The sequence below is a fragment of the Molothrus ater genome, chromosome 4 (assembly GCF_012460135.2).
Source record: "Molothrus ater isolate BHLD 08-10-18 breed brown headed cowbird chromosome 4, BPBGC_Mater_1.1, whole genome shotgun sequence".
Classification (NCBI taxonomy): domain Eukaryota; kingdom Metazoa; phylum Chordata; class Aves; order Passeriformes; family Icteridae; genus Molothrus; species Molothrus ater.
The window spans coordinates 29,059,491-29,086,755 of NC_050481.2; the positions used below are offsets into that span (position 1 = coordinate 29,059,491).

The 27,265-nt window shown below is 41.6% G+C and overlaps 1 protein-coding gene across 1 annotated transcript in view; it reads right to left on the reverse strand.

Annotated features, from left to right (window-relative positions):
• Positions 1–1,479: 1,479 nt before the first annotated feature.
• GATB (glutamyl-tRNA amidotransferase subunit B) overlaps positions 1,480–27,265 on the reverse strand; it is a 42,225-nt gene continuing 16,439 nt past the window's right edge. The window contains exons 4-13 of the mRNA XM_036382687.2: positions 24,432–24,630; positions 23,329–23,451; positions 20,323–20,436; positions 19,171–19,255; positions 18,766–18,810; positions 16,652–16,841; positions 10,048–10,181; positions 9,578–9,656; positions 4,186–4,320; positions 1,480–1,927 (exon numbers count right to left, since the gene is read on the reverse strand). Of these exons, the coding sequence (XP_036238580.1) occupies positions 1,799–1,927; positions 4,186–4,320; positions 9,578–9,656; positions 10,048–10,181; positions 16,652–16,841; positions 18,766–18,810; positions 19,171–19,255; positions 20,323–20,436; positions 23,329–23,451; positions 24,432–24,630 (1,233 nt within the window). The 3' untranslated portion in view covers positions 1,480–1,798. The remainder of the gene's footprint in view (positions 1,928–4,185; positions 4,321–9,577; positions 9,657–10,047; positions 10,182–16,651; positions 16,842–18,765; positions 18,811–19,170; positions 19,256–20,322; positions 20,437–23,328; positions 23,452–24,431; positions 24,631–27,265) is intronic.

Sequence of the window (27,265 nt, forward strand, 5' to 3'; positions counted from 1 at the left end):
GTGTGATTTGAGGAGTTTTTGGAGGTTTAGGCTTTTTGTTTGGCTTTTGAAGGGTCACAGTTTTTGACTGCAGTTGTGTTACTGCTTTTTATAAGCTGTAGGATGATGTTTGAATTGTAAAGGTACTTTTTTATGAATAATGGGTATACATTTTATTCATTAAATGTATTGAAAACCAAAGGAGTTTTTCCCTTCCAATGAAGGAGTTTGCGCTTGAACCTCAGGCAATTTGTACAGCAATGTCCTCCTCAAGACATAACATCAGCCACTCAGGAGGAAGAACTGCCATCAGCCTACTTTGAACTAGTGCTGCAAGCACCACATTTGCCAAAGGTGACTGAAGTCCCAGGGCCACACCTGCTGCACTCCTGTGACAATGTCTGCCCTGCAGGCACATCCTAAAGAACAGTTCTGAAGAAGTAGCTATGAGGCCCAAGGTAGGTGTGATCTTTAAAAAGTATGGCTTAGCAGTCTCCAGGAGGGATTTAAGAACTTCAAGCATCTGGTACTAAATGGGATTTATTTCCCCACTACATGAAAATTTGACAGGCTCCTTCTTGTTGCATTTCCTGTTAAAGGCTCAATCAGCAAAAGCTGGTTGGGATGGGGAAGTTTATTCCGATCCCTGCATTTCAGTGATTACTGAAAGCCAGGAACTGAAAAACAAACTATGTAAAAAACCCAAAATAAAAACTACCAGCACAAAACACCCCTTAGGATTAAGTAGTGGAGAAGGACTGAACCCCAGCTGAATCCAGCTCAGCCAACTGCATGTTCCATTCCTAAGCAGAACAGTTCCAAACTGCATGATCCAAAGCAGTACAGTTCCAGATGAAAGGAGAAAACCACGTGCCAGAGAAGCAGCAGCCCTGGGCATTGGGTGTTTGTAACATGGGGCCAAGTTCTTGCCTGCAGAGAAAAAAAAAAACAAACTGGAGCTGGGGCTGTCCTGTTCAGGGCCAGGAGCTGGACTCCAATAATCAGCTCCAGCTAGTCTATGATTCTGCTTGTTCTGTTGTAGGCTGTACAGGGCTGGCTGTACATCTGCTGTTCTGAGCCTCTGATGCCAGAATGGGATGTGACCCTCAGAAGGGCTCAGGCAGACACTCCTCAGGCACTCCTCAGAACTGAGAGCAGGCATAGCAGGTATGTGGGTGCAGAACTGGGAGAAGGTGAGCAAACAATCTGACAGGGTGAGATGTCAGCACTTCTGTCTGTGGCACTACCCTTAGGCTCACAGTGAAGCAGCTCATGGCTTCATCCTTTCCCCTTCCCCCAGAAACCAGGAAGAATGATAGCAGTGAACTTTTTGTTCCCTTCTGTTAAGCCATCGAGGTACATGTGGGCTCCTCAATGACTTCTGGTTGTTTTAATAATTGTTCCTGTTGTGCTCACAATGACAGTGAGTTATGGTGTGCACGCCCAGACTGAGTTTGAGACTGTGAATCCCCCTTCTCACAAACAGGCAGACAGAAAAGCTGAGTTTGTACCCGCTTTATTGGAAAACTAACCCATGCTCTCTGTGTACTCACAGACCCCTCTGGGAGCTTGTTTCCCAGGGCTGTGTGGAAATCACATTTCCAAGTGCCACATCAAAGCATGGGAGATGCAAATGTCTATATCCTGCTTTTCTTTGGCTCATCTGCCTTTGGCTGATGCATCCAGGGAAGGCTGGGACTTCAAGCTGCTTGAAGTATATCCAACAAGCACACCACTGCACAAGGAGACACCAAAGTTCATTTGCAGACAGAACGAAGCACATGCTTCTTTAGTTGCTTGTGTGCTTTTTCTCTTGTGGCTACCCTGACAGCTTCTTCTCTAGTAATTGCTTCACCAGAACAGGATTGGACCGTCCTTGTGTTTTCTTCTGTACCAGACCAATTAACTTATTTAGAACTTTTGGATTTCCTGCCTTTACCGCCATAACCTTTAAAGAAAAAAAAAAATGCAACAGACACCATTGTTACAGGAAAACTGAACATCTTCACTAATTTCCAACCAAGGTATGAATATTTTTGTTGTTTCACCTATTGTGATAAAAGATTACATTTTGGGATAAAGTGTTATTTATAAAAACTGCCTTCAGCCTTGCAATAAGCTCCTGCTCTGCTCCATGAGAGAACAGCAAGTCCCTACAGCATCAGGGCCTTACAACTAATAGAGAAAGCTCCTCTTATTGAAAGAGTCAGAAAATACTTTTGGATTTTACAGTGTCTGCAGCTTGAACAGCAACATCCTGGAAAAAGGCCAGAGAAGTGAGATGGACTTTCCTTGCTAATAGGATCTACCATTTTACTGAATATAATGTCCTGTTATAACAGGTAATTTGAAGAGAATCAAAATCTATTTGATAATATTGGTGAGGTCCTTCAAGCACAGACATAGGAGTTTTTTCTTTCCTTCAAGCAAGTACTCTTTTGCAACATGATGATTAATTAATTGGTCCAATACGACCTCCTATCAGACAGCCTTTGATGCACAATCACCTGCTACATTGAAAGGGCCATGTTTAAAAGCTGAAAGGATCAGAAATTTCACCTTTGGGCCTTCCTAAAGGAGATGCTACTGCTGAAAGACCAGCATCTGGCTACTGTTTGTGTGGCAGGGAAGGCATTCTCTACCTTGTCAGAGTTACTGGGCAGAACACAATAGATGCAAAGAAACAGGATGACATATTTGCAGATGTTCAGGGAAGGGTTGCAAATAGAGGAGCTATGCATTGTGCCAATACCAAATTCAGATGCAAATACTGTTTCTCATTACAGTATCTAAATTATTGTCAGTCTAAAATCTCTGTTATGTTGCACAGTGGAAAGGACTCATTACTCTGGATCTGCTAGAAATTACCTATGTGGGGCAGAGTGCAGTACAGTTCTGGTCCTGCACTGTCATAAAGTGCTCAGTGTTGGTTTGAGCAGCTGTTTAGAAGTTATTTTGTTCTGAAAAAAATTACTCTCAAAACACATTGAAATGGGAGTGTGCTTATGGACCTTCCAGCTCCTGCACTTCCCAGTTAGTTCTCTCCATTCTCTTCCTCCCTGCCTATGCTTTCATACCAGCCTGGCAATACAGCAGCACTTTTGTCAGGCTCTGCAAATGAGTCAAGTCAGATGGAGGTCATGCCGACCTACTGCAAGCTCATTTTATCAAAAGCTCTTGCAGAGCTCTTAGCATCCCCCAATGAGATCTCGAGTGGGCGGTATTGTTCTCAAAAGATGTTAATGTTTTTTTCCAAATGGTAAATGGAGCTAGACATTGTTTATATTAGAAGTAGGCTATTCACTTCTGCTTTTACATTTTTGCTCCAGAGAACATATAAGCACTTGTTTTCATTTTGCTTTTTATAAAGCAGATTATATAGACTCTGTCAAGATCCCTTCCCACTCCTCCCCTTCACGATCAACAAGGGTTTTTTCTCTTTTTTTCCAGCTCAGACCTTGTTAGACTGAGCCGCACTGGCTGCTGTGTGTCTTTCAAGGAGATGGGGAAGAGCCAATCATCCCCCACAGGGGAGCGTTTGTGTTGCTGCCACAGCCCAGCAGAACAGCAGAGTGGGCAGCAGCTCTGGAGCTGCTGCTGCTGCCACAGGGCTCTGGCTCCTTCCCACCCCACAGCCACTGTCAGGCAGGAGAGCCAGCGAGGCTCCTCTCTTTGGCAGTGGACAGAGACAGGGATATGGCAAAAAGTCAGATGCAAGCACAATTTCTGCCTTGCCAGCTCTGATACTGTCTCTAATTCCATAACTAATATATGCCTTGCTGGCAGGTAACTTCAGCTCCAGAACAGTTTAACAGTGTTGCCCCAATATCACAACAGATGACATAAAAATCAGAGTTATGTGGCTGGGTGGCAGGGTCGGGTTAATGGCAGTACAGCTGGAGAGGGACAGGGCCCTGCAGTTTTGCTTTCCTGCATTAAAGTTTTATGGTCTCTCAGAATGACTTAGCACATTAGCCAGACTGGTAATTTGTTTTGCAGATCATTTTGTGTAAGCTTCAGTTTCAAAAAACCCACTTAGTAAAATAAGAAAGAAGAAAAGCTTGATAATATCTTGGCAGCAGCTTTACTGTTATGGCTCTAGAGCTCAAATGCCATCTAAAGGGAAAAAGAGAGAGGCTATTTTAACCCCCTTTCAGTGCCACAGACTGCCACAGTGCAGAAAGTTCCCAGCACCATCATAATCACCTCATTTTCGTGTCCATCAATCACTGCCTGGCAGATCTGTTCAAGCTCTTTTTGATCCTGTAATAGTTCAAGTTTCTGTTCTTTAACAATTTCAAGGGGAGTCTTCCCTTCTCCCTTCCACAATTCTGCAAGCACCTGAAAATCACAATAAAAGCAGCAAAGGTCAGTGGCTTGACTTACCAACATTGTTTACACGCAGTATTTCAGTTATGGATCCAAGAAGCCCTGGTTTTGCTAAGAGCGGATTGTCTAAAAGAGAACAAGCCCAAGATTTAATCATGTGCCTCTCTGAAAGAGCCCTTGTACCTCCCTCCTCTTCTGCCACCTGTCCTGAGACAAAGCATTGCCACTTCCTGCACGAGCCCAGGTTAATGGCTGGCAGCAGGTGCTGCGCAGCCTCCACAGCCCCCGCCCTGCCCGCTCCCCCACTGCCGGGGGCTCTGCAGAGGGGATTGCTGAGCACAACCCCCTGCTCCTCTGGGCTGGCAAGGCTGCTCCTCTGCCAGTACTCCTGCTCTTCTCTCATCATTCACGGACCTGCCTGGGAGCAGCAAGGAAATGCATCTCCATGAGCAATGGCTCTGCCCGGGAACTGACGATTAGCTGACTATTGTACCAAGTCCAATCCCAGGTAACTCATCCCATTACCAGGCCTTGCCAGCAGGCTGTAATGAGAGTATGTATGACAAAGCAGAAGAAAAATGGTGCCAAGCAGAATGAATGCAGCAGCTCCAGCCCACCTATGCATCATCCCCAAGTACTGGACTGCTGGGCAAACCCAGGCCTGTGGAATAATCACTTGTTAATGCTAGTGTTTTCCTACACTGCAGCAGGACTATTGCCCTGGAATACATTTGAGAGGAGAGAACATTTATAAAAAACCAATTTCCTTGGGCAGTCATTTTCTGTATTCCCTTTGCTTTTATTTCAGGGCCGTGGGAGGAGAGTAAGAAAACCCTTATTAAAACAGCTCGTTGTGCTCCATCCTGAGCTGAAGATATAATTGTATATTTGGGCCATTGCTGTGTCCCAATATGGAAATGCATGTCATGTCAAAATTTCAGCATTAAATATCCCCTGTAGGACGAAGAAGAGGCTCCAATGGGAAGACAAGGAGGGGCATCCAAACTGCATGTTAAATAATTTGCAGGGCAGCAAGAGAACTCAGGTAGAATGATGCACACGGGATGGGATTTTAACTACCCCAGCAATTTGCTTCAGCATGACAAATTTGTTGGTACAAAAGACCTTTGGTTAAAGAGTTCTCTATTCACAGCAAGTATTCATACAATTGCTGCAAGAGGGTATTTGTTTGCCAGTGGCACTCTGAAGCTTTTTATGGGATCTTATCAACTCTTCTGGAGACCTTGTGAGAGGGTAATGACACACAGCTGTATTGTGGCAACTACATCTTAAATTCTTCCTTGAGAGAGGGCCAAAGGCAGATCACAATATTGAAGTTACTGATAAGCAGCCAGAGATACAATAGCTATAAGTAACGCTTTCAGATCTTTACACTGAATAAATCAGTGCTGTATATGATGTCTTCTACAAGATCTTCCTTCTAGTGTGATATTTAAAAATCATCATGGCAGTGCTAGCTGGAATAACCCTAGAAATAAATATATCATATCCAACAGAGATTCAGCCTGTCTGCAGCTGCTTGCCTTTTTGTGATGATGTTTTTTTGATTTTTTTTTTTTTTTGGTTTTTGGTTTTTTTTTGTTGTTGCACTCCATTGCTACTCCTGACAGCCCTTCTACTTCTTCTCTGAGGGATGAAGCAGGAAGGTTTCTGTCCCGGAGGCCTCCCAAGGCAACCATACTGTATGTCACCTTTCAGAATGAGCCCTGTCCTTGCCAGGCACAGCACAACCTCTAGCAAAACACCCTGGACAGTCTAAAGTACTGCACAAATCAGAGTGGACAATGAGTAAGCCTTTTCACTCTCCTGGAAAAAGGCAGATGGGATTTTTAGGGCTGGTATGTATTCAAGCAGGATGCCATGGGCTGCAGGAATGGGAAATCTGCAACGAACAAAACCTGTGCAGCCAACCATGGCAGACCAGGAGCAACACGTACATCAGGCTGACTTAGATCAGGGGCAGGACAGCTTGACAGTCAGAGATCCAGCTCCGATTCCCTGTTATGCCTATGCCAAATATTTCCTGGCAGTGAAGAAAGCTTGCCCATTAGAAACCTTGAAGGCACCAGATTTTCTCTGTGACAGCTGCATCATGTGTCCCTTCCCATTTGGTAACAAGCATCTCTACTTAGTAGAGCAACAATGTTATCAAGGCCCTTGCTTGTTTACAGGTATGTAGGAAAGCAGAAAGAGATGTGGCCAAGACCTGTCAGAGATGCACTTTTAAAAAATGTGTTTCTCCACTTGGCAAGAAGTGCAAATCTAAAGAAAGCAGTTTAGAAAACGATTTCAACTCATTTACACAAACTGCCTACACCAGCACAGGAGGATCAAATGATGAAGTCTTCAGAACCAAAACGTGAATCTCAGGCCTCATTTCCATTACTGAAATCTCAGTAGCTTCTATTGATTCTTGCCTGTGTGTGATTAGATTTTAATGATGTTCTCTGGTCTCCACCTATACAGGCTTAGCAGCATTGGTCAAGATGAATTAATCAGGACTTACACGTCTGGCTGTCATGGGCATCATATCAAACATTTTGCAGCTGGTGACCGTGCCAGCTGAGTGCTGTGCCTAAGAATGCTCCAACTGGAAACCCTAGCTGCAGTGATTTGCTGCCAAGGACAGGAGGAAAGCAGCAGGTAGCACCATTCCAGCAAGTCCTGTGGGCACCTCTCCTTTCCAGTGATGGAAGCTGTCATGTCTGGCGGGTGTCCCTCAGCCTGTCAGAGAAGTGGGGGGCAGGTTGGGTCCAGTCCTCCAGATGGTGTAGTCATAATTGTCAAAGCAGATGGTTCTCTTTAGATATGGGTACTGTACTCATTTCCCTACTATCTACTTTAAAGTAGGGGTGCCAAGCAGATCTATTGAAGTTATTCCTATGTGGGTGACCTATGCAACTGCAGAAGCCAGCAAAACCCAAGGTCTGCTCTGCTCCATGGCCTGCTGGGCTCGGATCCCCCATGAACCAGCGACAAGGGTGTCCATACGGAGTTGCTCCAGGATGGCTGTTGGCAGCAGGGACAGGTTTCCACTTCCCTGGCCCAGGAACCAGCCTCCTCCCATAATGCCATAACTCACAGGCAGATCTGTTACACCAGGCATGGACCTGCTGCCAGCCTAGCAACTTGAGGAGCAAGGCCCCATCACAGGCACACTCCCCATCAGACTGGTTTCAGCCCTGGGTGAGCAGCACGGACTCCTCACACTGTGAGCTTCGAAATGGTGCGTCTGGGCTGGGCCACAGGCAACATGTATCCATCTGATCCAGGACGTGCTTACCCACAGCCCCATGAGGGGGAGCTGGAAGCTGCTCACCCCTTTGCACAGGCACGCCAGCCTGGAACTGCTTTGGAGACCTCTGGAGTGGGATGCTATGTTTGATGGCAAGTTGGACATGAGCTCTGTAATTATGTACATGGTAATTATGTGAGCACACAGTGCCCTTAGCTTAGCACTGCATCCCACCACACAGTGCTCAGTGTGCACAGCCAGTGCTCACAGCTTTTATCTGCCTCTTTTACTGCCTTCGACAGCAGAGCCGAAACACAAAACCTTTTCAATAATTTAGGTGGTTAACAGCTTCCTGCAGCGAGCACATATGTGTACACATGTCTGTGCGCTTACCCCATCAGACCCTTCCATCCTTTCCCACTGGATCGGTGCCTGCCACTGCAGATCATGCTCCCCTCCCCAGGAGCTGCAATTCATCTGCTGGTGTGTATATATAGCCCTTTCTGCCCTCGGGCCATCCAGCGTCTCTGCCTACTGCTGAGAATTGTTATAAACATTTGTTACTCTTCTGACATCCAGGCAACCAAAATACTTTTCTAAATGTGGCAAGGTTTCTGCAGTTTGATAGCAGCATCACTGGGTGAGGGCAAACTACTGCGACTTCTGGGTCCAGTTTCAGATCACTGAGGACAACATGTACATTACAAGGAGTTGGTAATTAAACAACAAATGCATTTCTGAAATTCTTGACACTTCACAATGTGTCAGAAGTGCCTGGCACACAAATGTATCACAAAGCAGAAAATCCCATAGAAGAGCATTAGTACCCTGTCCCTACCTCCACAAGGAAGAGATTCAGACTGGAGTTCTGAAGCTTCCTTTTCAAACACAGACACCAAACTGATGGGTGTGCCACAACCCCGCAGGCAAAGAGCTGCTCTGCATTCCAGTGCTTTTCCTATTAATACTTTATCTCCTTTTTGAAGCTTTTACTTTTCCAATACAAAATTTCCAAACACACATGCCTGAAGCCAGGCACTTAAATCCCTATTTATGACGTCTGTCTTATGCAGCTGGCTATCCACAGACACAGACCAACTTAATTAAGAACCAAAAGCATCTCCAAAAAAAGAAAACAAACCAGAAAGTTCATTCACAGTTCATTAACAGTTTCACTGATAAACACTGAAACAGTCACCTAATGCACTTGAGTATAATAATTAATCTGAAAAGACAAATCATTCCATATAAATAAGCTTGTAACAATTTAAGGTGAATGACTGATTATGGCCCATCACAAAAAACCTCTAAATTTTGTCTACAAACACAGCAGTACTGTTCCCATCATAACCAGTTCACAATTTTAAATATAAATCATCAAGAGCTGCTTTTTCAGACTGTCCTAGGCAAGATGAAAATAAAACAACCCAGCTTTACTTGCTTGAGAGCTTCATGATAGCACTTGCTCAAAGAAGCAAGGATAAAAGAAAGGCCAGACCTCTGTCACTTTTGACTCAGGTACACCAATGCAGAACTCTTTTTGTGACTGCACTTGGATGAATTCTATCCTTTCCCATTGCTAATGCTTGGGAACATAGACTTTACTGTCCCTAGGAACCTAGTAACTGATACTCTCATCTTAACTGCAAGCCATGGATTAGCTCCCACTGACCTTTCACGCAGGCCTGACTGGAATAGTGAAATTGAGATCTACTGTCTGCTCTGTTCAGAAGCAGGATTTATTTGAGTTCAGTTCACATTGTTTAAGTCTACTATTTTGCTTCTGCCCTCTTCTAAAAGTGAATATGCAGATATGTCTCTAAGATTTTATATAAACATGAGGCATTTGCATCTGTTATATAGCATAGATACAGAAGTTGTCCTTTATCAACAGTGTACATAATTTCCCTTTAAAGCAATCATAGCACTGCTACACAATGATTATAAAATTGCTACACAACTGAAGTAAGCAGCCAAAGATGCAGAGTACAGCAAAATCAAAAAGGTACTTACCTGCTTTGCTGCTGTAGAAGAAATTTCTTTTTTTTCTAGAAGGTTCAAGAGGTCAGCCAGGAGAAAAGAACTGACTGGGCTAGGGAAAAAGTGGGCAGAAGTTACCTCAGAGAATAAGGTGCTGGAATGTATCTGTGCTACTGCTGCTTGCCTAAAGATCACACAGTTCAGCATGACAAGCTATTTTTCCTCATGTTCAGTACTAATTGGTAAGGCCTGACTATGCCTTACCATCATCACACTCCAAAGACTAAACACTGACTGCTGCTCTTAACTACATGATCCTCTTGTCTGCCATGTATTTGTCTAACTCCATTGAGCAGGACAGAGCCAAGGCCTGTGCAGGACTGCCTGGAGTAACAAACTTCACAGGGAGCAACTAAAGCAGCCGTGAGCAATGGAGTGACATGGTACCAGTCATGAGAAAAGGATCACTCTGTCTCACCACTGCAGCAATGAAGAAGACTGACCTTTCCTTTACTGTAAGGGAATGTTGTTTCAAGTAACTGAGCAGGTCCTTTAGAATCCAGCCGATCACCTTCTTTGGCTTCATTTGGGTCTCTTTTACCACACTTTCAAAGAATTCTGCTAGTCCATCTTCATTCTGTTTATAAAAAGTTAAACGTATCAGAGGGATACTGGAGTGTAAACATGATTACAGAATCACAGAATTGTTAGGGTTGGAAGGGACCTATAGGAATCATCCAGTCCAACCCTCCTGCCAAGGCAGGGTCACCTAGAGCAGGTGACACAGGTTACAATTAATTACACAATTACACTCAGCATATAAATGCTCAGTCCTAAAGTAAACTTCAGCTGTGAATTCATGGCAAAGTCATACGACTTTGGAGTAATCTTGTTAACATAACAGCCAACAATCTTATGCCTAGAACAGGAATATATAGTTCATCTCTCAGCCTGTCTGTTTCAGTGGAACTTCCAACAAACGAGCTATCATTTTTCTCTTAATGCCTCCCTAAAATTTGCATTTGGACAGAAGTTTTCTCATCTTTGCAAGTGTTTTATGTATAATACTAGAAAATACAATGCTTTCACAGGCTGTCATGCTACCTTTTACCAAGAAGAGCTTTTTCCTGAAATTGTCTGCAACTACTTCACTCTTGATCTTGAAATCACTTCTGTTTATTTTGGCTTGAACTAGTAAGTTTTGCTTGCTTTTACCCTTCAGAGATATGGAAAGGTCATATGTAAGAAGCAGGGGTTTATTTTCCAATTTTTTTTCTGAGAAGCTATGGTAAGCTTTTACACAGCACACTAATAGCTCAGAAGATATGACAGTGGGAGATTCAATTTATAGCTTAAGTGAAATCTGAGATTGTTTTTAGAAGAACCCATACTGCACAGTCTGTTGAATGCTGTGCTGTTTGTCATCAAGGCACTGATGGACCTTTAAATGCAGCACAGAACTCATTAGGTTTACTGAAGGCTGGAGAGGTATGAAGTGGCAGTTCCTACCTTTTAAAGGAGGAATCCAAATCCAGCATGCCGCTGGACTTCTGCAGTATGTGCCATAAACACACAGGAGGACAAGCCAGCTCTCAGAAGTCAAGAGGTAACAGCTTAGAGATAGCCAAGGAGCTATTCTAAGTATACAGTCATCACAGCAAAAACATTTCTCATACACATACTGACTGCAGCCAGATCTCTGAACAGTTATGAGGAAAAAGAGAGCAGGGTAACCACAAAAAGCCTGAGTTCTCCACTCGCATCCCATCAAAACAGTCTCATTTGTCCTTGTTTTTAAAGGCCACTTACTGCCATAGCAATACAGAATTTTAGACTTTCCTTCTCCAAACTTTCACAACACAAACTTCCAAAAGCTCCGGACACCACATATTTCATTGATAATGATGTACGGCTTTTGAGAAGACTGCAAACTACTGATCTCTGTTCTGTGAAACAAAACAAAATGTACCTAGATTAATATCAGTGCTGCAAAACTGATGTGACAAAAATCAGATCCATCCCCTTCACCTTGAGACCATGACCAAAGAAACCAAGTTCTCAGCCTGGGAAACCACTGAGGTATCTTCTGAACCAAGGTAAACTTTCTAACCCCCATCTAGTTATCTATCTAACACACATTGACATAATTCTGTTCTTCTCCCCTATTCTAATTTAACTAGCAGTTACTCTCTAATCAAATTATGCAAAACTAAGGCTAAATAGACTAGAGGAACAAATTTGACTTAAAAAAACCAGTAAAGGAATGACATGCTTACAAAAGCACAGTAAACTTGATTAAAAACTGTGTGTGTTAAGCAGAATTCCTAGAATGATATATTGCCAAGTACTGTACTCTTTCTAATTCACCTCAGGGTTCAATAGCACAAACAAACACTCATTATTTAAATAGTGGGTTCCTTTACACTGCAACGATTGTCCAATCTAGGTAGGAAAAAGTGAGCATGTCTGAATGCTGGGTTCTTTACACATGCTGCAGAAGCTTTTACAAACATTCCAGGCAAAGTAGGTCTAGCTTCAACATTATGCACAGGCAAATAATGTCTGCAAATGCCACATGTCTGAATGCAGCTACACAGCTCAGACACAGCACGTCCAGCACTTCCATCATGCACAGGCTACAGAGTGTATCCCTAGCAGTGGGCACATCCCAATTTCTGGATTCTTATAGCCTGGCTGGAGTTACAGTTCTGATCCTGCTGCCAGACCTTTGAAAAATCAAGGACAAACATATGCAGCCTTCGCATTTTAATCAGATGATTTCCAGGCAGCAAATGCAGAGAAGCCCAGGAGAACTCAGGGAGACAGACTTACATATGCTACCAAGTCTCTGAACCCCATACTCACTACTTGTGCACACATAACCAGAAACATTCCCCAAAATTCCCTTGCATTTCATTTTGGGTTTTTTAAAGAGAATGTCATTTTCTGTAGCCAAAGAGAAGGAAAACCCAGTAATGCTAGACTGAAATGAGTACAGCAGAATGTCAAAACATCAGAATGACTGACAGAAATGAAACACTTTCCTTGTTTTCTTGTCATATTAAAAAAATACAGAGATAAATTAATTAGTTTCAGTTTCTAGATACTGCACTACTTGACTTCAATTTGGTTTACATTTTGGGAAACTTTCTTCCAAAATTCACTCCAATTACCAACACACTCACAGACCTGTCCCTTGCGGCAAATCTGAGCTGAAAACTGCACACTCCAACAGGATTTACAGGAATGCTGACTGCCTGTTCTCTCTTCATTCTGAATACTCTACTCTGAGCTTCATTGAAAGGAAACCAGAAATCTGGAATAGCAGCATCATGTTTCTAATCCAGGTCACTCCGTGCTTCCATTACATACCAAATATGCTGTAATTTATTCATGCGAGTCTCACTGGCATGAAACCTGACATACCAATATTTCAATCAGATGCAAATTTCTTTCTTAAACATGGTATAAAATTATGATTTCATAGCAGTGACATGTAAAAAACTCTAGTGGTGTAGTGATTTCAGGAACCTTTTAAACAAATTTAAAATAATACTTTATTTTACAGAATACCAGGGACATTGGGACTGTAATGCAAACTTTTTTTATTAAAGACCAGTAATGTTTCTCAAAGAACTAAAGAAGAAAACTGCTTCAATGTTCAAAAATAAAATGTAATTTGCTTCTTTGTTATTCCCATTTTCACCATCACAGTTCCTACAATAACCAACCATGAGGTAACAACTGCTGCAAAAATGTACAAGACTGTCAGGGGAAAAAAACCCCAGAACATCCAGGAGAAAAGCAGAGCAGTCAAAGAAAATTCAAACTTTTTCCTAAAGCTTCTTGTAAAATTATTTGCATTCTAAAAGAAACTTAAGTTCACCTGCATACTAGCATGTCTGAGAATGGCAGGGCATGAAACAAAATGGTCAAAACCAATTTCTCCAGCACCCCACTTCTGACTGTTTGAAGGAGTCACCAATGTGATTGTTCCACCAGGGCAATCAGCCCAAGCGGAGCAGCCACTTTTATCTGAGTAAGCAGAGGACTAATACATCCACAGGACAACTTGGAATTCACATGGCAAAGGAAGCGATCAGACTGTTTTTTCTCACGCTGTGCTGTGACAGTCGATATATTTTCTGGTTGGACCTCCCTGGACCTCAGCATGCATTTTGAAAATGAAGCATTGCATTAACACATTAATACATTAATGTCTGCATTAATACATTAATGTCTATGCCAATATAGCTTATTTTTTTACTCAACAGATAGCAAGATGAAAATATTGTAATACCATAACTGGCAAAGCTGTTAGATATCCTTCTTGACTGATGTATTTGCCAGCTTACCAGTTTACAGAGCAAAGTAGAAATTGCATGAAGAAATTGAGTACCCAAATACCATGGAGTGTACATGGCTCAAAGAATTATGAGTAAGAATAATTCAGCATGAAGAAAAATCACAAACATCATTTATTTCTGCAATTTATATAAAACTACCAAAAAGGAAGGCATTTACACATAAGGCATTTCAGATATTAGGATATTAATAGGGTACTTCCCTTTCAGTACATCCTGTAATTAGGCAAAGGAGGAATCTCAGTTTCTCAACACCACAGTATGTACAGGCAGCTCCTGTGTATGAGGACAAAGCTCTGGAAGCAAGCTCAGGAGCTAGCCTGCATGCTGGAATATGTGTGTTTGATTGCAACTTTGGCACAAAATGCTTTCTCCATCAAACTGGTGCAGAACAGACTTTGCATTTTAGAGCCATTCCTCTACAACTGCCATTTATTTAATGAGCACTCCTGGGCACTCTAACCTGAAAGAATGCTCATTAGATGCATGCATCTGGCCCTATGAGCAATCCTGTGCAGCCTCTGATGCAAGCTGAAGGCAGCGACGGACACGGCGCTTCCCGATGAATTAAGGTTAACGGGTGTCCCAGTGCACAGGCAAGCAGCTCTGCTGGGGAGTGTGCAGGCTGACATTCTAATGCACAATAAAAGGAGACCTGTAACAAAGAATGTGCTCACTTCATGCATTCAAATGGATGCATTAGCTTATTACAAGCTGAATCCCAAATTTCAGCTTGGAGCTCATTAATTGTCTTTCACGTCGCAAAAAGGAGATGGGGAAAAGCAAAGGCAATAAAGGATTTCAGAAAACAGATGAAGGGCAATCAATGAGGCAAATATACAGGGCTAACTGGCAGAGATGACAGAAACCACCCATACCAGCAACTTGATACCCACAAAAGGTGGGCTGGTGCCAAGTGAAAGGAGTGGGTACCCTGGGCATGGCTGCCATAACTCCATGTTATTTTATATTCTAAAGAGGGTGCACTTTCTAAAGAAAGTGGTTTGGATTTGTGACCACAGCAACACTGACAACACACAGGTGTTTTGGCTACTGCTGAGCAACTTACTTTCCCCACAGCAAACAGACCAAAGCCAGGTGGGACAGTCTAACAGCCAACCCAAACTGGTTATATTCCCTGCCCTGCTCAACAAGGAAAACTGAGGGAAGTGCATTTTGGAGGTTGTAGTCAGTGTCATTGGCTGCAGACTGGCAGCACATCAGTCTACTTGTGGAGTGGTGAGTGATTGTATTTGCATCATTTTTAGGTTTTCCCCTACTCCGCTCCTTCACTTAAGTGTTTTTCTCAAACCACGAGCCTTACTTTTGCTTTTCCTAATCTCCTCCCTGTACTACTGGCTTGGAAAACGAGCAAGCAGCTGTAGTACTTAGCAGCTGGCAGGACCACTGCACTACAGAGAGGAAGAAGTAGAAAAATTCAGAAAAAAAGGATGCGGGACTTATCTACCCTTTCTACTCTTACTCTTAATTTAATAGGTTAGAAATATGGGAAAAAATGCATGCATGAACAGGAATGCTGGCAAAAAAATCATATTTTGCAGCTTATACAATGAAATAGAAAGGTAAGAACTGCTGACACCTCTCAATACTGTGACTGCAGTCTTGTGACATTGATGAGAATTATGACTCACCTGCCCACCACACAGTCTGCAACTCACTAAAATGGCACAGCAGCACAAAAGCAGTTTTCCTAACAGCTTTCCTCAGAACACAGAATCATTTTCTTCCTGTAGATTCAGCCTCTGTACAAGTGTATTAAATTACAGACATACAAAGAAGGGATATGAGGTAGTTATGTGCACAGCTCTCCCTTCATTTATAGTCAAAGGAAAGGATCTCCTCCAGAGGACAATTTAAAGTACTTACAGTTCTGCTCTGAATCTCACTCTGAAAAAGTCCTTTTCCTTCTGTCTCCACTAATGACAGTGGTAACCAAAGTGGGACATTCTCCTAGCTTAGCTGGGTATGTGAAATGTCTAATCTAGGATGAGTATACTAACTCCCTCCCCAGAGTTACCACTGGCAAAGAGAGATAACAGTTTGCATTTAAGAAGCTCATAGTCCTCTAGAATAATTTTGGGAGTTATGAGATTTTGCTGTCAGTTCCTTATTTATAACAGTATTTGCCACACTGTTTCCCTTCTCATCCCCTCTTCTGAACCTATCCCTGGTCAACTGCACTATGAGGTCAAAGTTGATACTGTGCAACCATTTGGGATATTTCCCTAAGAATAAATGTGGGGGGAAGGAGGGGAAGTGTTTCCAATAATGTGGAAGGTAGGTCAAGGAGCACATGAAGCTGAAAGATTTAGACTTTGGATTTTGATTCACGTTCATTAAGTACAGTCAATGTGCCCAGCCTTGCAGTAGGCCCAGAGCTGAAGAGCAGACACTTGCAGACAAGGGACAGTATCCAGAAGTTGTACATTTGTTGCAGTCAGTCAGGGATGCAGCAATGTCTAGACAGACAAGATCAATATTAAGTACCAGTTATCTGACTGCACTTTGCATGAGAAACACTTCTTGGCACACTGTGTGTGGTTCATTTTTTCCACCATTCCATGTGTATGGCTCATGGTACAAAGTATGCATTGGACACACTTCCAAGTTAGAATGTTCATAAGGACTGACAGCTGCTTAATATGACATTTGTAAATCTTTTCAAGAACCATGCACCTTTGAAGTTTCTAGGCTTATTTTAGCATTTGATCAATAGACCTACCAATAAGGTGAAGCTGTGTTCAGGAAGAATCCCATACTGTTCAACAAGCTTTTTCCTCTTCACACTGGGGAGGTCGGGAAGTCTCTCATGAATCCAATCTATATTTATCACTTGCTGATGGTTCATATTAGCTGGCAAAGATTTTGCATCGTACAGAATCAATGGGGGAAGGTTTGGCTCTGGCATGAACCTAGTAAGAATGAAGAAAAACTCCTTTATAATTACTTTCACTCAGAAGCTAAGCAACAAGGAATAACATTTATATCTCAAGTTTATAATTCCCTGAAAGCTGTATCACCCTTTCAACTAAACAAAATACTGAAAATTAAAAATCATTGATAAGTAATTTTATAACTAAACAAAATACTGAAAATTATATCACTGATAAGTAGAAAGAGATCAGGCCCCAAACTGTTGCAAAGCCTCTCTTTCTTTTTCCTTCAGCAATTTTCCACCAGTTCTAAAGGGTTCATAATACAAAAAGGGGTAATTCAAACATTTCTGCACCAAAAATAATAATAAAAAGTCCCAATAGCATCAGTAAAAGATATGGAAACAGCCCACTCTTTTTGGCATCAAGCATGAATTACAGACCTGGATAAAAATGGGAGTGGGCTGGCAGGGAAGAACTTGGATTGACAGCCAACTGCCAGGAGTGATCTGGGCAGGTTGTAACCTTTTCCAGCCAAACTTCAAAAATCTTGATGAAATCTCATGCTGTGCTAAAAGCAAAGTTACTGTGCTCAGCAGGGTGCTATCACAGAACAAAAGGCTCCCTTAAAGAGAAGGCCAATTCAAATGACTCAAATAACTGCGATTGAAGCAGAAACTTCACTCTTACATGATCAAATGAGGGGTTCAAAACCACTAGAATAAAGGGCATTGAGCTATAATGACTTCTATTTAAAATCTGCCTAAACACAGATTTTAAGATTAATGTATAATGTGCAGCACTAAGTTACAAAAAAACCCTAAAAAACATAGTTTACAGCTCAATACTGTTAATAATCTTAGTACTAGTAATAATCTTTATGGTCTTTTTTTGAAATATCTTAGACTCATCAGTTTTGTCTAGGTTTTAATGAATCTTCTTCTGCATTTTTTCAAATTAGTATTTTTAAATAAGCCTCATGCCTGCCCCTACCATAACAGGGAATTCACGAAATTATCACTGCTGCATTTCTACAAAAACACAATCTAAAAAGCAGATTTAAATTCAAAGTTTGTGAGACAGTTTCATAACTGTTGCTCTGCTGTTACAAAATCAATGGTAGAATATAAGATCTGACAGGAACACAGAGCTGACAAAGCTAAGAGGCTCTGGAAGTTCTCCTGCTGGAAGGTGAACTCTGGGATTAACAGGAAGCTCTCCCAGGGATGCAAAGCTAGGGAACTACTGGGAGGACTGGCCCCAAGCAGCTGTGCTGCTGCCTTACAGCGTTGCCTCAGAACTCATTCCCAGCAGCATTGCTTTGCAAACAGGACTCATGCCTTGTCCCCTCAGCCTCACAGTTAAATACTTCCTGGGTGACTTTATGGTTCAGTGTTTGTCATCTCACACTTGTGAAAGGCTAAGTACTTAGCAAGGTAGCACCTTCATTAGGTCTACAAAGAACTTCAAGGTAGAAACCTCCCCATGAAATGCTGACACCTTTCAATAGCAGCTAGGATTTTCAAACAGCGTTTGTGATCTGTGATCACAGAATCTAAGCATGGAGAGGCAGGGCTGAAGCTGAAAACTGCTTCCCTCTGTATTTACTTAAAGCAGGTGCAACGCTGAACTCAGAAATTCTGATGTTTTATGTCAGCCATTCTTAAGAATACACTTATACTGGCCATACAGTAAACCTTCAACTTTCCCACTTTGAGCTGAAGTACTCCCAGCCTAGTCTTTGGGAAAGGTCCTGGGGTTTTACCAGAATTGAGACACAAATCCAGATCTGAACTGCTCAGACTAGCACTGATTTTGATACGTCTCTGCCCCTTCCACTGGAAGGTAAACTTCCAACACATACTCACTGTACTGACTAACTTGACATCCTTATTACATTGGCTACACTTCAGAAATTTAATAAATTTACAGTTTGTCAAATGTTAGGTCTATTAAAAAATACCGATAATCCTGTTTTCCTTCTTTGTCTCTCATTGGTACTGTGCACCTAAAATAAAAACAAAACAAGATGTGGTAAGAGATACACCACAGAGTTAGTTTTATGGCAAAACCACAACCCAAAACCTTTGCCTCGTGAAGATTAGGAGAGCCAATTAAAACCACTTGAAAGAATAAGTGCATGTAAGAGAGCAGTCATTTTCACAAACACTGCTTGATGCAGGACACAATCTGTTGTGAAAAAGCCTCAGCCTTAAATTACTCCCTAAGAGGAAACTATACTTGTGAACATTAACTTCAGAAGACACAAGTTGAGCAACACTATATTACAGCTCCTGATCGTGTCACTAGGTATATGTGGGCACTCAAAAGCAGCTACTCCTATGTTCCTCCCAAAATAAAAACTCACCCAAGCTTGGAATCAAAGGCTCTCGTTTCATTCAAAATTGTCCCTCCATTTTCAAGTTCTTCAATTTGCCTCTGTATTTCATAGTCTGACAGTAATAAAAGAAAAAAGAGTAAGCTTGTTAGACTACAGTATTAGCTTTAGTGCACTCCACTATTTCATTTTTCACTGCTACGCCATAATGGAAGACTTCGTTGTTTTAAGCTTAATGAAATCAACAGCAATAGTTATGGGCAGAATTATCAGTCACTGTCTCTCTCTCTCCAGCACTGCTTCTTTCTTTGTGTGTTTTCCTCATCTGCTTTCATTTCCTTTAAATGGAAACCATTTTCTCCCAGGCACTGCAGTCCAATCATATATTCCTGGTGACCTTGCAGTCACCCAGTTCAGTTTTATTTTGGACAAGTAACAATCAGCTTTTTTTTTCCTCATACCCAAGCTGCATCTGAACTTCACAGACATCACACACCATACTCAGTGGAAAACAATCATCTCCACTGGAGGACACAAAACCACTGCTACCATATTTTAGTCCATGCTAGGCACTGAACCACCTGCTTCATTCTTGTAGGCAGAGGTTTTACTGCAAAAAACCTGCAGACTAAAATTCCTGCTCTTCCCAGAGTATGCCATACTAAGATTTATTCTGTCAGGGAGCAACAAGAGTGGGGCTGCTCCATAAAGAGGGATAAGCCAGGAGTGAAGGGTGGCCAGAGCCCAGGCCATGCCTTCATGATCTGATGCAGTCCCATGAGTCTGAACAGTGTGAGCAGGGCAGGTGCCACCAACAGAGTCCTCTGACAGTGCCAGTGGAGGTGAGGGGATGAACTGAGTCCAGGGCCCATTCAGGGAGCTCAGGGAGAAGCAGAAGGAGCTAAGTTCTAGGAACAAGACTACAGAACAGGTCCAAGGTCCTTCAGGAGCCATGACTGAAAACTAGCACACCTGTCACACAGCCATTCAGGCAAAGTCTGAAGGCCCCAGCCTGAGCCAATGGGACTCCTGTACCCACAGGCAAGGCACATGGAGGAGACACCCAGGTGAAGTCTGTCAGGGCATTTAAGGCCAATTACTGCACTCAGGAGCCTGACATATTTCATGTCAGACCACATAAAATACCAACAATGCTTTTGCAATGAAGCAACCATCATTTACCTATTGCTTTTGCCAGAAATCGTATGCTATTGATATTCTTCACTTCAGTCCTCACTCCATAAGGCTCTCCAGGGTGATGCACAGAAACATTGGCATCCACTCTCAGCTGACCCTCTGTAAAAGGAAATTTTATTAACAGAACAGTCTGCCCTGTACACTAGAGCTAAAAACCTTGGCATGCTTAATAAACTGCATGTTATGTGCAAAGCCGTAATAGCAGACTTCTCTATGTTCAGAAAGGAGTAACAACCACTTAATCATAGCTTTCTGCATGTGATTCCATCTCAAGGGACTGCCTTGAATCATTCAAAATAGTTTTAAATCATTGCTCATAATTCCTCTCAGAAAACTGCATGATGCAGTGCAGCACAGATCCTCTAAGCCATACAGTGAAAAGAGCTTCTGATTCACAGATCTTAAATAAAGGGCAGAATTAGACAAGCAAAGTGGTGGATTGTGAGCTTCCATTCCTCTCAAAGCAGCACCAAAATACCTTTTGGAATTACAATTTGATGGATATATACTACCCTAGCATGGAACACAAGAACTTAAGGTTATTTTCAACAGATTTACTAAGGTGTTCTTGGAAATTTACAGCTCAAGGACAAAATGTGAGCAGCAGTGGATTTTTTTTGTAATTTTCTTCCTCCCCTTCAAGAAATTGCAATCTTAACCCCCAAAATATCCCTGGCTGCCAAAAACTGTACAAAGCTTTATATAAAAGCATCATGCACTCTCAGTCCAAAATGGATCAATGTCCTTAAAAATTTTTAGTGACTCAACCACAAGGAAGTAATAATTGTATCTTTCTAAGTATTGCCCCTTTAAAGACATCTCTTCTGAGAAGAAAAGCCTTGCCACAGTTACCAACTTCTGGGAATACACAAACAGGAGAGGTTGTATTACATCCTGGAATCTTAAGAAACATTATTTTCCCCATATTACACAGTGAACATCTGTAGCCTTTCCCTGTGTTTTTTTTTTAATTCATTTTTTAATTTTACATGCAGATAAAAAGAAACAAATGCCTACTGATTGGATACATTATAATATTGTAGAATTCTAAATGAGAGTGCAGAATGGCTCAGAGATAAAACTGTGAAGATGCTACAGCTTCAGAATCCCTTCTGGTCAATAGATTTAAATTGACAGACAAGGCCTTGGTACAATTTGTAAAAGCAGGCTGGATGACAGCACACTAATTTCCTCTGTCTTCACAGAGCCTTGCCAGACATGCAAATGAGACAGAGATGCTGGAATGACCCAACATCTCTTTCAAGGGAAGTGTTTTGCATGTGCTCCCTCTTTGGGGTGAAACTTGTACTTGTTCCAAACAAGGAATAGCCTTGTCCTGCCCTTGCTTAATTTGAGACGTGACCTGTTTCTACTTGGATGTAGGTGTCAGAGTGACCAGACAATGAATTTAATCAGGCATGAGGAAAAGACCCAGGCTGCAAAAGTTCCTAAAAGAAAAAAAACAAAAACAAACAACAACCAAAAAAACCAACCCCCAAAAAAGGGCTTTTTTTCTTTAAGCCCAGCTTACTTTTCTTTCACTTTACAATGAAAGCATCTTTTCATCTGTTTGTTGTTAATGAAATAACATCTGATAAAACTGGGCACGTCTTCACTGTACATGGAAAAGCCCCTAAAACCTTCACTTAGAAAGAAAAAAAAAAATCCACATACTTTTATAGCTACCTTTCCTGAAAGAAAAATATTTCCAATACTGGGATTCTCATATAAAGACAGAAATCTCCCTGCGATAAAAGACACCACAATGCAATTCCAATGGCAATCTTAGGGCCAAATTCAGTAGTGAAAAATGATTGTGTATATGTATGCCCACAAAGGCCCTTGAAGAAGCATCCAAACTGGCTGCTTAATACTGACAACTGTGCCTTATATGACATGTGGGACACTTGTGTGAGAAGAGATTCAGAGAAATAGATAATGCCTAGCTATTATTATTTCCCGCTACATTAAATTAAAGTTGCATCAGTAGACAACATTTATTGGATCCCATTTATTGTGTGATGCATAGACCACTCTGACTCAGTTTTCCAGGAGATATCCACTTGTATAATGGACTGAATTTGTTGCCAGACAGTGAGGCCAACTGTCACAGGCAAAAATATAGCTTACACTCTGAACACTAATAAGCAGCTGTTAATTGTGGATGTGTGTGAAGAGGATGAATGCCTGAAACCACTTTTAAATTCTTAAGCAGATGTCTGCTGTATGCTACCTGTAACCATGTGCTAGTTGTAAAATTTTGGCAACATTAAGACTGAGGAACTAAGTGGCATGATCTGAATCTCACAATTAATGAGACAAAATCACCAGTGAGGAGGGCTGAATGCAGGCTATGCTTCTGCACATCACCTGTTGTGAAAATTGGGGCCTTAAACTTACAGAAAGAGCTGGTGCCAGAAGCAATGTTTCCTGCAAGAGGAAGTGGTCTCAGAAAGATAGGTAATCCTGGCTAAAATTAACCCCAGAACCCATTTCTGTACATGCTGTTGTTTACTCCATCTCATCCATGACACCAGCACAAGTTTAGTGCCCACATCTATTTTATGACTAGCTGAGACCTGACACTTAGAAGATGATCCATGCTCCCACTACTTTGTCCCTTTGTCCCTTCCATACCCTACAATTAATCCTTGCTACAGATCTTCTGTGCTGCAGTGCTGTGGCAAGCAAGACAAGAGAGAAATGGAGAGAAGCACCACAAGAACCCTGGGGATGTTTCTTCCTGCCTAGCTTCATCCTGTAAAATTACTGTGTGAGGAAACATAACATCTAGTACAGCAAAGCTTGGCAGACAAAGACAGGCCTATAAGCATGGCAGACATTAGGACAGACTGAGGATTGTAAAACAACAGCTAGAAAGAGGCTATGCATTATAAGCAACCATAGAGCAAAGTAACTGGAAGCTGCAAAACTCCTGCAAATGCAGAGAATAACTGGTGACAAGGGAACATGCTTTCCTCCCTTCAGTACCTGCCATGACTGCCTGGCTGCTCCCAAGTGTTTGCAGAATGAGCTGAAGCTCTCTGACTGCTGCAGCTGCTTCTTCCCCACAGCACATATCAGGCTCCATGACAACCTCCATGAGACCAACTCCTACCAGGAAAAAAGACAGGAGATTTTCAACAATAGCTTTTGATCTTGGCATATGAGAGTGCAACTGGCTAACACATGAAAGAACTTGGACTTCTTTAAAAAAAAAAACCAAAAAAACCACATAAACCCCCATGTATTATTTAGTAACTGTCACAATGGGCCTAGCTGCAGATTGCTAGAAAAACTTTTCCTGCTATTTTTTTAAAGTAACTGACAACTGCAGACAACCCCCCACCCTTTGATGACATGCAGATCAGAAGGACCCATTCCTCTAGAAGGACTCATTTAAAGCCAATTGGGTTTCAGACGCAAGTTTATTTATCTTAAACTAATTCTGGAGCAGGCAGAACTGTAAACAGATCTAGTCTAGCTCTTAGCTTCAGGACCTAGCTTTCAAGGAACCTGAGCAGCCACAGCCCTGAGCTCCAATGGACACCAGAGTACTTTGTCCCAATTAGGCCAGGCCAGCAAGGTTGCTGCCCATGTTGTGCACTCCTTTGGATCACTCCATTTACAATTTCCAAGTTAAAAGAGAAAATCTACATTTCTTCAAAGCTAATAATTAAGAGAAATGTCTGACTCATGCACCAACAGATTCCAACAGCTGCTCTTTCTATACACAAACTTGATTCACTGTATCTGTAATATTTAACTTTTTTTAACAACACATACAGTGCAGAGCTTAAATAGCTGAGTGGCTCTATGTGACACAATTTTGAGCAAACTGGAGCCAAGAGATTTCTAACTTGCTACTGCCAATTGCCATCAACCAACAGCAAATGGGAAAGGTTTACTGGCCATTAAAAAAATCAAGTATTCCTCTGTTTCCAGTGTAACAGTCATTTTCATGAATTATTTTTTTCAAGGAGAGAGCCAAAAAGCTGTTTTTATTTTTTGCCTGTTTCCTGACATCTATTTGCCTTTAAAGACGCATCCTAACCCAAAAGGAGGAGAAAAATAGGAAAATATTCCAAGCCTACCAGCCCTATTCAAGTCCACAAGGGTTTGGCTCCTTGTATCATCATGGAGACTTTTTCCACTGTCTTGCTCCAACTGAATTTGTTTAATCCTCACAGTTTTGGTCACCATCTGGCTCATCTTGTTGTCTATGCAGAGACTGTATGACAGACTTCCATTCACTGCAATAGGAACTCTTTGCTGAGTGATTTGATAGCCAGCCTGTCAACAAAATTAGTTTTATACGCAACTGAAACATTCACTTTTCAGAAAGCAGACCAAGTGCTAATATAACTGACTAAGAACAAAACTGAAAATGCAACATCTTTCAAAGTGACCTATATAAGAGAGAATAAATGCACATGTAAATTCAAAAGTAACTTTGCTTAAATGGAAAGGAAGTAAGCTAGAAGATGAGTCTAGAATTCAACATAACAGTAAGAAGCTGGAAGTCTGGAAAAAAAACAAGAACTCCTCAATAACAGACAAATATACGACACCATACGAATGCTGAAATAATCAATAATCAAATGCACAACGTCTTGCCAAAGATGACAAACTTCTCTGATACTGCCCTGGGGCAGGAAATGGACTGGAGAGCTTGTTCCATGCCTGTGGTCCCACAATCATGTTACATAGTTACTGTACTTCCATCCCCAAGCTGGGGCTATCACTCATCCTCCCAACAGGCTGCCCACGTCCTTTGTCTGTTCCAAACTGTACTCATTAGAGGGAAGGAGAGGGAAGGGGTGGAGGTGTGGAAATCAAGAAAATGAGAAAGCTCTATTTCATTAATGTAGCAACTTATAAGATAAGACACTGCCACCCCACACAGGACACACAGCTGATAAATGCCACCTCATGCCTGGGACTCCACTCAAAAGGGGATCTGCTGGCCGAAACAGTGGCAAGGTATTGGAATAACTGCAATGATGTAAAAATAGAGAAGTGAGTCAATGACAGCTGAGATGGGGTTCCCTTTGCTTCCTCCTTCCTCACCTGCCTATGGCACTAGAGGTGAAAACGAAAAAAAAAGTCTGCCAGACACAAATTATTTGGGAGGAGTATTTGTGTATTTTGCAGGGATGATGAGCTCACTCCAAAATGTAGAGATGGTGAATTCCAGGGCACTGGAATGGAGAACAGTGGTCTGGCCCTGTCAACACCCCAATTTATATATGCAGTGAAGTGCATGACCTACTAGAAATAATCACTGTAAGAAAAAGAAATAACTGACTCTATGCAGCCTATGCTAGTCACAGGCTCTTCTCATGTCCTAGAAGTTCTCATTAAAATAATTTTTTTACAGCCTGAAATATTGAGTGACAATAAATAATATGAATTCCATTTCCCATCCAAAGTCCTGTTTTCAGGAGTGACAATAATCCCATTGTCAAATGACCCTAAGAGCTGGATTTATCTGTTCTATTCAGCTCATTAGCCTAAAATCTGCATCTTATTACAGGGTTCCTGACTAGACTTCGCTATGAAATGTAGGTCAGGCAGTTTATTGTCAGTTCTTAAACTGCAGAAGTCAGTCAGTTAAAAACCAGAATTACATGTTTCTAATAAAACATGTCAGCATCTCCCTGACCATATCTCCATGCTTATGTAACCAGAGGATGATCCTGTAATTCATGTCTTCAGAGTCCCACAGCCTCTTCCACCTCAACTGTTCTCTTGGACACATGGACGTGGATTCTTTCCCAGGACAACATTCACCCATAAATCTGCTATCAGCAGACTAATAGCAGCAGACAGCACAAGAATATGAGACTGATTTCAGTTTAACAGAGTAAGTACTAAAAGTAAATTGCAAACAATTTGTCTGTGATGTTTTTGATGTTCCTTCATGATGTGTAAAGGAATTTCAAAAGTCATATTTATTTCCTGCTATTTCACCTTTTCCCCTTCAGGTCTTGAAGTGGGCTTTAAGATAGTTCTACATGTTTAAAAAAAGTACTGGCAATTCAAACTGCTAAGTTTGCTTTTCACATTCCCAGCAGGTCACTGCACAGCTCCCAATAAAAGAGCCTCTTAATGGCTTACAAATATTTGCAAAGTTATCCCCAGAAACCAAATCAAAATTATAGCAACTTCACAGAAGAGCCACAAGTTCACAACCTAGAGAAAAATAAAACAGAAATCCTTTCTGAGATCCAGGTCTCCACTGGACAACTATAATATAATTCTCTTTCTAAGGTGGGAAGCAATTGTATTTGAAAATGTTTTGTGCAACTTCAAAATATTTTCAATACCTGAACAAGAGTGGGAAAGAAAGTAATTTGGTTAATAACACAGCACCTCTACAAATTTGTCTGGGATCTGAGAGGTCTCCCACTCTGCTTCTCTGGATGTCTGAGACTCCCCACCTAAAGAGGGGATAAGCTAACATGCCTGATCTTTCCCAAATAAAATCAACTCACATATTTTTATTTTCATGTCATCAGATCTTCACCCCAAAACCAAAGAAACTAAAAATAGCTTCCTCTCTTTGACGGATTAGTGTTAAACTGAACATTCAGTACCAATAAGCTCACACAAAAATGAGTAAAAAATTACAAAGGTTTAATGTCTTTAGAGAGAAAAAAAGGCCCAAATACTGCTGCATCCTGTTGCATGGACAGAAGTCAGGTTCTTAAACTATTTCAGTATTTCTACATCCATATCAAATACAGCAAAATACATCTGACTTCCAGTGGCACCGTGTACACATATGAAATCTACCAACAAACTACACTGTAAAGACTCTATTCCTATTGTTTTGCTTTTTTCATTTATTGGAACCACAGCTGGGAAAGTTTTGAAGGCAAATTAAATATTTTTAGGTCCCTAAGCACACACAAAAAAGACCCTA